At 38.4% G+C, this 14,098-nt stretch overlaps 1 protein-coding gene across 1 annotated transcript; it reads right to left on the bottom strand.

Moving 5' to 3' along the window:
• Positions 1 to 5,537: 5,537 nt before the first annotated feature.
• LOC110288725 (serpin B9-like) lies at positions 5,538 to 14,055 on the bottom strand. The gene is made up of 6 exons (XM_021154992.1): positions 13,969 to 14,055; positions 12,715 to 12,855; positions 12,159 to 12,276; positions 10,565 to 10,707; positions 7,852 to 8,007; positions 5,538 to 5,945 (listed from the first exon to the last, which is right to left on the bottom strand). The coding sequence occupies exons 1-6, from the start codon at positions 14,038 to 14,040 to the stop codon at positions 5,538 to 5,540; spliced, it is 1,038 nt and encodes a 345-aa protein (XP_021010651.1). The 5' UTR covers positions 14,041 to 14,055.
• Between the last annotated feature and the right edge of the window lie 43 nt (positions 14,056 to 14,098).

Genomic DNA, 14,098 nt, shown 5'->3' with positions numbered 1-14,098 from the left:
AACTTTATATACCCCAGTACAGGGGAATGCCAGGGCCAAGAAGTGGGAGTAAATGGGTAGGGGAGCAGGGTGGGAGGGGTATAGGGGTCTTTTGGGATACCATTTGTAATGTAAATGAAGAAAATATCTAATAAAAAATTTTTAAAAAACCAAGTTGAGTATTAACTTTGACAATTTTTATTACACACTAAATAGGAAGTCTACTATACTAAAACTTTTGTTTTTCTCATATCAACTTCATTTCTGTGAAAAACAAATTTCTTGATGAGTCTCCAAAATGCTTAATTGACTTGTGATTATATAGAGATGAGAAGGTTCCTGAGGAAAATCTAAAGCTGTGTTTCTGTATAAACATTTTATGCCAACCCATAAATCTTTGTGTAAAATTAAGCAAATCATTGAGTGTGTATTAACTTAGTAAACAAGTTGTTTACTAACAATGACTAAGCCAATATACAGTAGCAGCTAAAAATTTACCATATGCCTGCAATCAAAAGTGGTCACTTTCCTTATATCCTCAATAAATTACATTAATTTATGAGGGTTTATTGTTTTTCTGCAGCTATAAACTTCATGTAATATCTTGTTAATGTCACCTGCTATTCAAGACAGATGAAGCTATGTTGCTAAGACATCATTGTTGATTATTAGTTGATAGTAAGCTTTTAATTATTTTTGTTCCATCTATAAATATGTTTTGTATCAACACCTGTAATGTTTGAGGCCCACAAATATAGGAAAATATTTAGCAGCCTAATAATCTTTCTGGTATTGGGGTACACATACATCCTGCAACAGTATGCGCGGCAACCTGATTGCTTCATCTGTGCCACCTCCTTTCTATACATTGCAATTAGCATTCTCAGAACTCCTCAAGCCCCGGCCTTCATAAGTATCTTTGCACTGCAATTTCTGAAATAAAAGAATTTTCCTACTCCTACTAAACATCAAACAGATTTCAGATTACAATATCAGGTTACAGTCCATTATTGAGTTAAGTGATCAAATATAGTGGTTGGAAACAAAATTTTCAAGCTGAAGAGATGGCTCAGGCAGTGATGGACCTGAGGCTCTGATCCAAGAGAGGTTGATATTGAAACACTTAATTAAAAGAATGAACCTTCTTTGCCTATAGAAGTAGCCAATGAATTGCTCCTCAAATTGTCCTAGCAAAAGTGGCATAAGTTCTTTGATCGCTCACCAGTGTTCTGGGTTCCCAAATGAACAACAAGCACACAAACACACACACACAAACACACACATATACACACACACACATACACAGAGAGAGATAGAGAGAGACAGAGACAGAAAGACAGAGACAGAGATCCTCATATTCTAATATGCCTTAAACAGCTCAATGTTTAAGCAACTTCTAGCATTCATGTGGCTCATGTACTTTCTGATAGCACCAAGTCATCACTTACTAACACCTATATTTCATCTTTGCTTCCACAGACCCAGACCTACGGCCCTCTTGGACAATGTTCCGTGACTCTTATGTGATGGCTATGTTCTCTCTTCTACACTTCTTAGGTGTAATGTATCTTTCTTCTTCCCCATCATGGTGGCTATCTCCTTCCTCCTCCCTCAGTCCTTTCCCCAGGAATCCTCAAAGTCCTGCCTTTGTCTCCCTGACCAGCCATAGGCTTCCAGCAACTCTATTTACCAAGCAAAACCAACTGGGGGCAGGGACCCTCAGCATTTTACATGTGGGGTATTGTGTAATTTGGGGGACCCAGTTAGCATAATACAAGCATTAGACCAAATATATGATATTTACCAATGAATAATTACAAAGTCTGTTACTATAAAAATAAGAATGATCTCAGTAACACATATTGAAAATAATTTCAGGATCTCTTTTGGCCATTCCTGTACTTGGGATTGACCCTATATCTTAAGCATATTAGACAAGAGTTTTGCCATTCAGTAATAATCCCATCGACTTCCCTCCATCTTAAAAAAGGGAAAAGGAAAACCAAAAAAAATCTTTTCATTGGAATGTAAGTTGCCCAAACTAGCCCTGATCTTTTCATTATCCGGTCTTATTCTTCTAACTAGTTAATATTAAATGCCACCAAGCCAAGCATAAATTATGCATTATTTTCTACAACATGAAATCTGGATGAAACTTTGAGAGATCTTCACTCAAAATTATTACTCATTGATCTTAAAGAAATATTACCAGAAGAGAGTCTGTCTTCCATCTTTTTAGCCACTGATTCAGGAAATAGTGTGTTAACATTACTATAATTCTTTCTCAGCAACTCATAGGCAAGGGAGAGTAGGAATGTGGGTGACAGATTACATACCTGAGCCATCTGGACTGCAGTGTTTCCTTTTGACACCAAAAAGACCAAAGCTGGAGCTAAGGAGATATTCATAGGAATATACCACATATTTTTGAATGGTTATTTTGACAGAGCATCTTCAAAAGATGGATGGCAAAGGTGCTATTTGCATCAGACAGAGTACTCATGATGCAGAGTTTGGAGGAAATGGAGAAATTGTTCTCAAAATGTAGTTGAAGTTTTATTGTTCTTATTCTGGGAAATCTGGGACTCTACCCTTGATTTTTATTTTAAAGCTCTTAAAGACTTCAAATTAGATTTGGAAAATTAATCCTCGGTAAAGGCCCTCCAAATTATATGGTTACTAGCTAAGTATGGTCATGGCAGCAACCCAAACTAGCTTCTTTCTAGTCTGCATAGATAGACGGAATGTATATCAAAAAGAAAAACACAGGACACAGCTGAGTGAGGCAGGCTCTAGTCTCCTTCCATAGTGACCAGTGTCTCTCTTCTCAAGATGGTAGAATTGAGAATAGGCAGACAGAGGAAGAGAGGAAGGGAAGAAATGAACAACCATGATATCCAGGTATGCATTAGAAAGGGTCCTACATATTTGCCAGAGAGTACAGGAAAAGGTACTGACACACTAAACAGATCCAAAGACATGCTTGTGTTATTTACTCTGCTGTGCAGCAGGGTTCATTCCCATGCAGTAAATACTCAGGGGACCTTGCATCCACTGCAGGCATCCAGACTGCTTTTCTCTTAATCATGCATCACCTGCCAGATAAATGTACAGCTTGGCCCAGACTAAGTGTCTACTTCTGAGGCCTTAACCCAATTCTGATTCTCGATGTTAACTATAGCTGTGCTCTCATTGTCACATGACCTTTTAACCTTAGAAGTATGTTTCTGAGTGCTTCCTATTTTGTTAAAATGCATAATAAAAAGTCTAGGGAGACTCGGAACACTAAAGTTGACACTTCTTCCCACACCCAACTTCCAGGGCTCTCTAGGAAATGTAGTGTTGCTTTATTCAAGTGTCTTACATTCTGGTTGGTCCTCTCATTTGATCCAGCTTCCACCCCTACCTTCCTGCCCATTCTTCCTCATGTCACTTTAAAGTAGCTTCAGAATCATTGAAGTGCTTTTTATTCCATCTAGAGAATCACCTACCCAATCCCTGTCACTGAGTTTAAACTATTATTCCATTCCAAGTTTATTGGGACAGGACAAGCTCAGGATCTCTGATGTTTTACCATAGTGCAGCTGCTCCAACCCAAGTTTGAGGCTCCCATATCCCTGGCTGAGGCAGGCAACATCACCTGCCACTTCTGCAGCTTTTCAGTGCAGTGTTTAAGGCTTGCTACCCATCCAGATCAGTTAAATGCTTACCCTGTTCAACCAGGCTCTTTATTAAGTAGAAGGTAGACAACATCCTCAATACCCCAGGAAAAGAGGGAAGAGGACTGGCCTAGCCTCATCTAGCTCCTAGCAAAAGGGCAGAAACAAACACTGAGACAAGTTATTACAGGGCATTATGTCCTCCATACATGGAGTGGGTAGACTGTATTTGCATGCCCCAAGGATGCAAAACTTGCTCACATTAAGCACCTTATTTGTTTCACCTTTTTAATTTTTTAAATTTAAATACTATACAGTTTGTGTGTGGGGGTGGTGCTCTGTATGCATGTATGTCTGTGTACTATATGCATGTTTGGTGCACTCAGACGAAAGAAGATTGTATGCTATTTTCTGAAGAGGGGTGTTTCTCACATCCTGAGGCTATTTGTCTACCTAGACATGCTGATGGTAGCTTGGGAATAATGTTCTAGGACAGATGCACATTAATATCAGAAAACCTTGATCGTTCTCAGGAGTAGATATATGATCCTATAGTCAGTCAGTGTGAGCATTTTGTGTGTCTGTGAAGCCTTTTGGATTCTCCTGTTTCCTAACAAGGCTTCTGTATATGATAAAAAGGTGAAACAAATAAGGTGCTTAAAGTGAGCAAGTTTTCTATCTTTGGGGCATGCAAATACAGTCTACCCAGTCCATGTATGGAAGACATAATGCCCTGTAATAATTTTTCTCAGTGTTTGTTTCTGCCCTTTTGAAAGGATGAGGTTAGATCAGTCCTCTTCACTCTTATCCTGGGGTATTGAGAATGTTGTCTACCTTCATTTGTCTTCCAAATCACACATTTGTGGGCTGTGACAATACTTATAAAGTTATATGATAGTCATTATCTAATTCCTGAACTTAATACTGTATGCCCATTTTTAATACCCACCTACATTTCTTAAAAACCACTAACCCATTTTTCCAGGGATCTCTGGAAATGAGGCAACTCTAAACCATGTCTCTATAATGCATTCTAACACACTGAAAATACATATGCCTCCTGTATGTGGCATAGTGTGGACCATATGGACATAGCTCTAGTTATAAGAGAATCTAAGATGCAGAAAGTTAACAGGAAAACCCCTCTAAGTGCATTATTTATAATTTAAAGTACACAAAGTTTTGTGATAAAAAATTTATTTTGAAATGCATTTGGAGACTTCAGAGAATTTAACTATTACGTTTAGTTTTAGAGAATCATGGTAGTTTGTAGAAGCATGACTTTTGCATGGAGGGAATTTGGTAGTCCAAACTAGTTGTTATGATACATAAATATATTGAAAACAGATAGAAAAGGCCATTTGTTAGAGGACTCTCTGCACCTGTTCCCATACTACCATAGTATCAGGAACATACCTGGTGAGTAGTGGGCAGAAAGGAAAATGAATTTCAATTGTGCATACAGAACAGATACCAGGAAAATAAAAGTATCAGTCCTCACCCAGAGAAGCATGTTTTAGGATAAAATCGGAATAAGGCAAGTGAGGGCAAGTGTTGTGGTTCCAAGAAAAGACTGTATTTTGATGGCATTGTTTGTCTGTGGATTGACTGGAGGTTTATTTAGGGTTACTTTAGAGATCATTGTAGGTTATCTTGAGGATTATCTTTGCTTTCTAAACAATAAAGGAATCCATAACACTCTGTTGTCATCTGTCCTGGCAAAGGACACAAATTAATATCAGGGTAGGGAGAGCTGAATGTGGGCATCACTACATCAGAATGAAAAGATGAAAGTTCCTTCATCTTGGAACATATTTTACACCCACTTGCCCATCCTCACAGAGCTGTAGGGCTGGTGGAATTGCCAAGAGAGAACTCTACCCCCATAAAAAATATGTCTTATGGAGATGAGAATCTGCCACAGAACAGGATGCTGTTAGTTGTGTTGTGCATGATGAAGAAAAGGAAGGGGTGGTCAGCACAGAAAGTCTGGGGATCAGGACCTGAACTGAAGAGTATAATTTGTCCAGCAGAGGCTGCAGCAGCCTCTGTTCCGTCTTCATTGACCTCTAATACACACTTGTGAACATACTTGGACAGACACAGGTTTTCCTTAGTAGACATTCCAGATAAGTCAGCCTTGCTTCCATTGAAGACATCCAAGATTCCCAAATGCTGTAATAGGGAATTCATATCATAATCCTCTTGTAGTTTAAATTTTGGAAGATAAACATGAAGCTCAATGCCATTCATAAACTCTGGTTTGGTCCAGGCTGTTAACTTCTCAAAGGTGAGATTGTTTTCCACCTGAAAATCAGAATTAGAAACATTTAGATTCACAGGTGAGGTTTTACCCAGAGCCACACAGGTAATCTCTGCTTATAGTACTATCTGTCATCATATACAGGAATTGCCTATTCAAATGGCCAGGAAGTATAAGTAATCCACTGTCCTGGTAGCTTGTTTGTGATTTCCATGATGGAAATGGTGGACAAGCAGTACAGGGCAGGGCTATCTGGCTGTATTCTCTTTGGAAGATCTATTTTGCTGTCAAGTCTCACTATCCAGGTGATTGTTATTTAATTTCTATTTCATGTTGTTTTCTTGTTTCAAAGATAGTAAATTATTGCTACTTAAATGGAAATTAAGTTTTGGGAAGGAAAGGAGTTGATGAAAATCTAACTCATTCTCTATTGAAGTGATGCCCACAGTTAGAGAACTGGATAGTGAGAGACAAGGAGCACTTTTGCTTACAAAGACCCCTTAGGTCATGGACATTTTACTACCCACAATTCAGAGGATGGCTCATAGACTCTGGGGTTTCCTTATGCAAGGAAGACCACCATTTGTTACAATGACATGTCTAACTTTGCCCTCCTTAGTTTTCAAACTGTATGTTTCTTATAGTTAGGATAAAATGGGATAGTGTTTCAATCTATTTTCCATTCTCAGATATTAAAATAAAATACCAACAGAAATCATGATATGGGTTATATTTATGGAGGAGGATTATGTTCAAAGAAATGTGCTAACTTTTTAACCTGAGTTGCCCTGATTTGCTAATTGGTAGTCTGTGGGGCCATGGGTGTAGGGGGAGTGGGGTGAGGAAAAGAGCCTGCATCCAGCCAGAGTTCCAGTGTTCTGGGTGGGCAGACTTGGGAGGACTGCCAGATGCTTTCCATGTGGCCCTGGGTGGGCATCTGGTTGCATGAAGGAACTGATACCACATGGTGGGGGGTGGACAATGGGCAGCTTCCAGTACCAAATCTAAGTCTCCAGCATCCCATGGTGGATACAGAGGAGGAGATGAGAAGAGAAGAGGGGCCTTGGGGTGGTACTCTCAGCCCTGGACAGGAAAGGAAGAGAGTTCAGTGGGAGAGGAAGCTCTGGGTGGTTCCCACACAGGTAAGTGTCTTTAGTCCTGGCCTTGATGTACAGTTTCTGGTTTTAGACCTTTATTGTAGAAAGGCAGGGGGAAAGAGAGAAGATAAAGCAAAGAGAGAGACTGGCCATGGCCAAGAGGAGTGAAGGGGGTCGAGAAGAGAGAAAACGAGCTTTAGAGTAAGAAGGCTTAAAGAGAGAGAGAGGGGGGGGGGTAAAATCTTATACAGAGAGTAAGGAAAGTAAAAGCTTAGAGAGCGAAGTCGGGGTCAAGCAGCCCCACTTATAGTGGGATTTTATCTTGCTGTTGATAGGTAACTGTGAGGAGGAATCTAACCAGAAGCCATATGCTTGGGATGTCGGCTATGTGGCTGTTAGCCACATGCTTCTCCTGTTGGTGCTGTGGGGGCTGTGGGGGCAGTAACTTTGACAGGAGCCAAAGGTTCAGGAGACATGAGGGAATGCCTTCCATCAAAGGAAGGTGAAAACTACCACCTCCAGGTTCTACCAGGGTTTCAAAACCTCAGGTCAACTGAAGACCAGGCAGACTGTGCATAGCCCATTGCCCCACAGTAGTCATTGTCCATTCTAGTGATGAAGTTATGGCATGTAACAAGGGCACATGGACAATGATGGGCATGTTGGACACAGATTTGATCCCAAAGCCCTGTGCCTGCCTACAGCTTGAAGTTCTGTCTGTGAATACTATTCCTTCAAATGGCAGTTGCCAGGGTGAAGATGTTCAGGTCTGTTCTAATAAGGACACAAATGAACACTGGATTATTCTCAAAGACATTTGGAGTGGTGAATGCTACATAATCTCCTGGCTTACCTTGCTGATGTCCACACCCTCATCTGGGAGTAGGACCACGAAATTCAAATCTATGCCCTCATAGGGCATCACCAGCACTTGTGCCTGGATTTCCTTCACATAGGCATGGGGAAATGTGTCTTCCTGCCACATCATCTGCACTGGCCTTGTTTCCTTCTGAACAGAGAAATACATCACATCAAATATATAATTGAGAGAAGTCAGATGGTTTCCACATCAGCTGCAGATAATTCCAGTGTTTTCTACACTCACAGTGAAATCAATAATCAATGTTCCAGGTACATTCCACAAATTCTTTCAGCCTCTTCCTGTTTTCACTAACATAATTGAGTATAAGCAGATATAGACCTGTCTCTGTTAGAACTTGTACTGCTATAACAAAAAACAGAGACCAAAATCACATGGGAAGATGATTAATATTAGGACTCTCAGATCACATTTGGTCCTAAAGTGAAGTCAGAGCAGGAGCTCAAGGAATAACCATGGAAGAAAGTATTTATTGGTTTGTTCATTGGGATTTTTCAGTCTGCTTTTTTACTCAACTCAGGACCACCTGCCACAGTTGTCATCACTACAGTGAGTTGGTACATACTCCACTTATCATTAATCAAGATAGTTACCAACAAATTTGCCTCTGGGACAATTTGTGGAGACAATTTCTCCATGTAGAGTTCTTCTTTTCAATTTGGTTGTAGCATATGTCATATTGCCAAAGCAACAGCTAGCACAGGGATGAATGATAGATGATCCTATACAGTTAGAAAAATGTGCTATCAAATGTTAATATTCTAAAGCCCTTCTTGGGTTTAAAATACTCCACAAAGGCTCTTGTTTCAAAGCTTTTTACCACATGGGGGCAGTACTGGGAGCAGGCCAAATCTTTAGGAGATAGTTTCTAATGGGTCAAAGTTAGTATTGGTGTGCAGGTGCCTCTGAAGAGGAGATTGGCACTGCAGATCCTTCCTATTTCTCTCTTTGGTTCTCTGACTGGTGTAAGGTTAATAAGTCTCTACATTACAATTTCCACCATGTTATACTGTACTAGTACAACCTGGAGTGATTAGGCTAATTGACCTTGGCTAAAACTTCTGAATCATGAGCCATAATAAATATTTCCTATTTTTAAGTTAATTATCTCAGAAAGTGAGCTACACTTACCATCAAAAGTAGGATTTTCAACATTTAATATGGTCAGCTATTACATCTAATCAAACAGCATAATCAATTATAAATACCAAAAAATTATAGAGTGCAATATTTTCATAGTGTTGTGAATTGGACAACAGACAAATGTATTCTCTGAGAAAACAGCCTGGACACAGAAGTACACATGCTCACAGGTTCACAATGGGTCACTACTTCATAGAATAACAAAGTGAAAAGCATAGTCACTTACCGGTTTAGGTTAGAACTACATTCTGATAGCCAGTCACATATAAGAGTAACCCCAAGATGATTTTTTACAAGATGGAAAACATATCAACATATATCTAGGCTTTTTTGTGATATAGTAACATTGTGATAATCCATCAAAATGTGAAAAAATTATTTTTAACTGATTACAAGTTGTGGTCCATCTTGACAGAATTTTGTGTATCTCCTTGAGATGTAATCAAGGTGTTTTATTTCTTATAGTCCAGAGGTATATTTTAAATACAGGAGTAGGACACAGGAAGATTTAAATTAGAGTGTACATTAAACATAAAAATTTGTTTGGTTATCCCTAGTAAAGATTACATTTCTAAATTTCAAAAATCTCATTCCTTTAAAATTTCTGTTAAATCATTTCTAATAAAAATTTAATGAGGAGTTTAACATTTATGAGGCTGAAAACTGCATTAAGTTATATTTATAGTGATAGGGCAAAATAATTTAATATCAATGTAAATAGATATCATACACTAGTAAGAAGTGATATTTAACCGCTCCTGTTCAATATCTAAAAGCTATAAATACTGATAAATAGTGATAATTTGATCAATAATTTAAAATGAGCATTTTTATTAAAAAGTACTCTACTGTATAAATGTTTGTATATTTCTTTGCACTCTTACTATCTACTCTTATTAGTGCTTCATATATGTATTACATTATCATAGCAGCACAGTTTTGGCATCCATGAACTTAAATTAAAATCAATTTCTACTATGATTTTATTAATTTTTTATTATATATTTTCTTTACTTACATTTCAAATGTTATCCCTTTCCTTGTTTCCCCTCCGAAAAACACCTACTCACTGCCCTCTTCCCTGTTCACCAACCCATCCACTCCTGCTTCCTTGCCTTGGCATGATTTAATGAGAAATGATCAGAAGTTGTATGAGCCATCAAATAATGTAAAATCATAAAGACAGGAAATACTTTTTGTTCATATAATTTCTTTTTAGGAAGTTTAACCTTGCTTTTTCTGTGCTTGCCTTCCTGCCTGCCTGCCTTCCTTCCTTCCTTCCTTCCTTCCTTCCTTCCTTCCTTCCTTCCTTCCTTCCTTCCTTCCTTCCTCTCTCTCTCTCTCTCTCTCTCTCTCTCTCTCTCTCTCTCTCTCTCTCTCTCTTTCTCTCTTTCTTCCTTTTTTTCAGCTAGAGATCATCACCAGCAACCTTCACAGGAAATGCAGTATCTACCAAGGCTCTGAGGACTACACATTCACAATTAAAATTTTCCATGCAAATTCTTCATCCCATTGGCAAGAAGTTTAGGATACTATTCCTTACCTTGTTTATCTTAAAGGGCATTTGCTTGGTGCTATCTTTTTCAAAGTGATTACACCATGTTCCTTGGAAATATAAGGCATTGGCGAGAATCATCCTGGTCTGTGAATCAACTGAGTCTTTTGACAATAAGTCTGGAATTTTACCTTTGGAGAAAACAGACTTTATTCAGGTACCATATGCATAATGTGTGTGTGTGTGTGTGTGTGTGTGTATGTGTGTATGTGTGTGTGTGTGTCTATGTGTGTGTGTGTATGTGTGTGTGTGAGAGAGAGAGAGACATAAACTGATATGACTTCTGAGCAGATCAAAGTATCATTTATTCAAGTATGCTTAATTTGTTAATTGTATTAAAAATAAATCAAAACTAAACACTCACAGCCATGTTTGGCTTGAGGTCATACACACTGGAAAAACATTATTTGTAAGTCCCTCAAGAAAATCAGGTTTGGGAAAGACAGAAAAGGAGCCTCTAAGTTCCAGAACAAAATAAGGAAAAAAATCATGGCGGGGTTGGGAGGAAACCAAGGTAACACTCTCCTGTGGCTAATGATAGTTTCCAAATTAATTGAGTGTAGAATCTGCTAAAAGGTAGATCTCTGTATGGGTCTATGAACATGTTTCCCATAAAGAACATTATCTTTCTTGTGCTGCTATATATGAATTTCTGAGAGAGAAGCAACACTGCTTTTGTCTGCCTGACTTCACATCTTGCTGGTAACAAAACCTGGTTTGTTCACATTACTTCACCTTCCACTCTTATCTGACATGGAAACCCAATAGTTCTGGCCATCATCTAATCTCAAGAGGGCCAAAATCCAATATGAAGTAGCAAATAATTAATGAATGCAAGAACAATTCTAATTTGAAATCTGAGTTTTAGAAGAAATATGAATGTACAAGGTGATCCAGAGGCATTTGTAAGGTTCAAATAACAGTGATCTCAAATAAAAATTTTGGAACCTGTCACATCTGACACAAAAACATATAAGGTTCAACCCCAAATTGGAGGCTCTTTTAGTTTAATGAAACTGCGGTATTTTGACATAGTGCCATTCATGGAAACCAAATCTAGTATCATCAAATGCAAGTAAGGGACTAGATCTAAGAACTGTAGTAGCAGCAACAGGAGTCTTTCGAAGAGATAAAGATGGTTAGTGATGAAACAACACATAATCTTGTAAGAAGCAGCCCCAGGGCATGATTATGGTGAAGGTCTACCCATGAATCACAGTCTCAGGAATGTTAGACTCACATGTCAAAACACTGAAGATCACCCATGCCTTCAAAGGAAAAATGTCATACTGATAATTAGACCCATGACTTCTTATGACATTTACATCATTCCCTCTGTAGTACTTGACATACACAACTAATCTTTGGTTTTAAAATGAAAGGGTCTGAGGTGAACCTCCATGAATTCCTTGAGCTCTAAATTGAACCATGTGGTCTGGCTAGTTGCATCAATTTGACTGTGAAAAATAGTGAGATCAGACCATGTGGGGACAAGGGAAAGTAAAGAGGAGGGAAGGAAGAAGACAGAAGGATGCATAGAAAGGACAAGAATGTGGGATGTGAAGGAACTGGAATTTCTTACCTTTAGTTTGTTTGGAGACCCACATGTTTATGTGTTGCCTGGACTCCTCGGCAGCTTCAGCAAAAGAGAGCTGCTCCATCTCAGAGTGATAGAATTTAAGACAGGACTTCTTAAATGTCTTTAGAGAGAAAATTTGCAGTGAGGTGACATTGCAAAATAAAATGTCAGCAAGCTTTTCCACCTTCTGATTAGTATGGTATTAATAAAATTGAATGAGTATAGATATCACTTTATATAACAAAATCATCAAATGGGAAATATAAGACATAAATAAATAAAACTACAAGTTGTCAAGTTTGAAAAATTTAAAGACATCTTAACAGAATTACTGACTTTGATGAACTTTATTTTGGCAAGACTTACTATGTGGTCTAGGCTGTCTTAGAACTCATGACTCTCTCATGTCCCAGCCTTGGAAATTCAGGTTTTTAGATATGTACATACACAGTGGCTGGTACTTAATCCTACTTTTCTCAGATTCTATAGGGTCCTTTCCCTTGGATCCAATGTAGCAAGCATTTGGGATATATGTTATCTTTCTACTGGTACAACTTACTAGAAGTAATTCACAAGTTTTTTCAACAAAGAGCTTGTTGGCCACAGTAAGGCAGTACTTTTGGTTGTTTTGCTTGTTCAGGTTATGGAGAAGCAACTGGAAGCCCTGATGGACATCTTCATCTGGGTTTAAATGAAGTGCCTGAGAAGGAAAAGTTGTAACATTTTTCAGACCAGAGATGAAACATTTAGTTGCAAAAGGAATTTTCAAGATCACTCAGACTGCCATGTAACTATGGTTCTCATGCAAGACAGGTTGGTGTTGAAATAATTAAAAGTAGGAATTGACCTTCATTCCCAGTGAATAATTACAAATCCATTAATCAAAAAACAGAATAGATTACAGTAACCAATTTTTAAATAATTTCAACACCCTTTTTGCCCATGGCAGTACTTGTGGCAGACCAACATTCTCAAACATTTTAGCAAAGAGCTCTGCCACTCAGCCTATGATCATAACCTCCTTTCTCCATCATTAAAACAAAATAAAACAATAAAAGACCAAAAGACTTTCTATTTAAACCTAAGTTGCACAGACTAGACTTGGACGTGGCATCTTTCTAACTCAGATTCCTTAATAGTTGTGTTTAAATCCCTCTGCTACCAGACACAGCATAAACTATTTATGCAAAGTTTTAAAAGTGAATTCTGGGTGAAATATTTAGAGTTTCCTTCAAGTTATTACTTGGGAAAAATCATTGCCTTTAAACCAATGTTGCTGGAGGAGATTCAGTCTTCCTTCCTCTTTATCTCAGGCTCCATCAAATAGTATGTGGATATTCCTATGCTAGAGTTCAGGATTAGTTACACAAACAACTCAGACAACAATCTCAGTTGGATTTTGGTTGTTTATTGAACACACATTCCAATACCTATTAATTATGGACACAGTAGACAGGAGGCAAGCTGCAATCCTAGGCAGTTATCAGGAGCAGTTTTTGCATGAGAAAAAACACAAACAGTAGCATAGGCTATCTAGATAAACATTGCTGCCTAACTTGTAATGTGATTAACTGAGTCTAGAAGCAAGTAGCCTAGGGATTTTCCACCTTCTCAGAGGCTTTTGAACAAAGAACAACATGAAGTTTTAATCAGAGCAAGGAAGAGCTCAAGTTACATTCAAAAGCTTCAAAATGAAGGATGAGTCAATATAGCACAACCAGTGTCAATTTTAACATTTAAAATTTAACTCCTACTGATCCTTCTCAGCAGCTCTTGTGCATGTGACAAGGGTATGGTTTGACAGGGTTCTTACCTGACATATCTGGGTTGCAGTGTCTCCCTTTGCACCCAAGAGAACCATAGCTAGGGCAGAGGAGATGCTCATAGGAGAAAAACACACATTTTCTGAAGGGTTGTCTTGACAGAGCATCTTCAAAAGATGG

This window comes from Mus caroli, unplaced genomic scaffold (genome assembly GCF_900094665.2).
Source record: "Mus caroli unplaced genomic scaffold, CAROLI_EIJ_v1.1 scaffold_11690_1, whole genome shotgun sequence".
Taxonomy (NCBI): Eukaryota; Metazoa; Chordata; class Mammalia; order Rodentia; family Muridae; genus Mus; species Mus caroli.
This window is presented reverse-complemented; position numbering and strand designations above follow the sequence as displayed.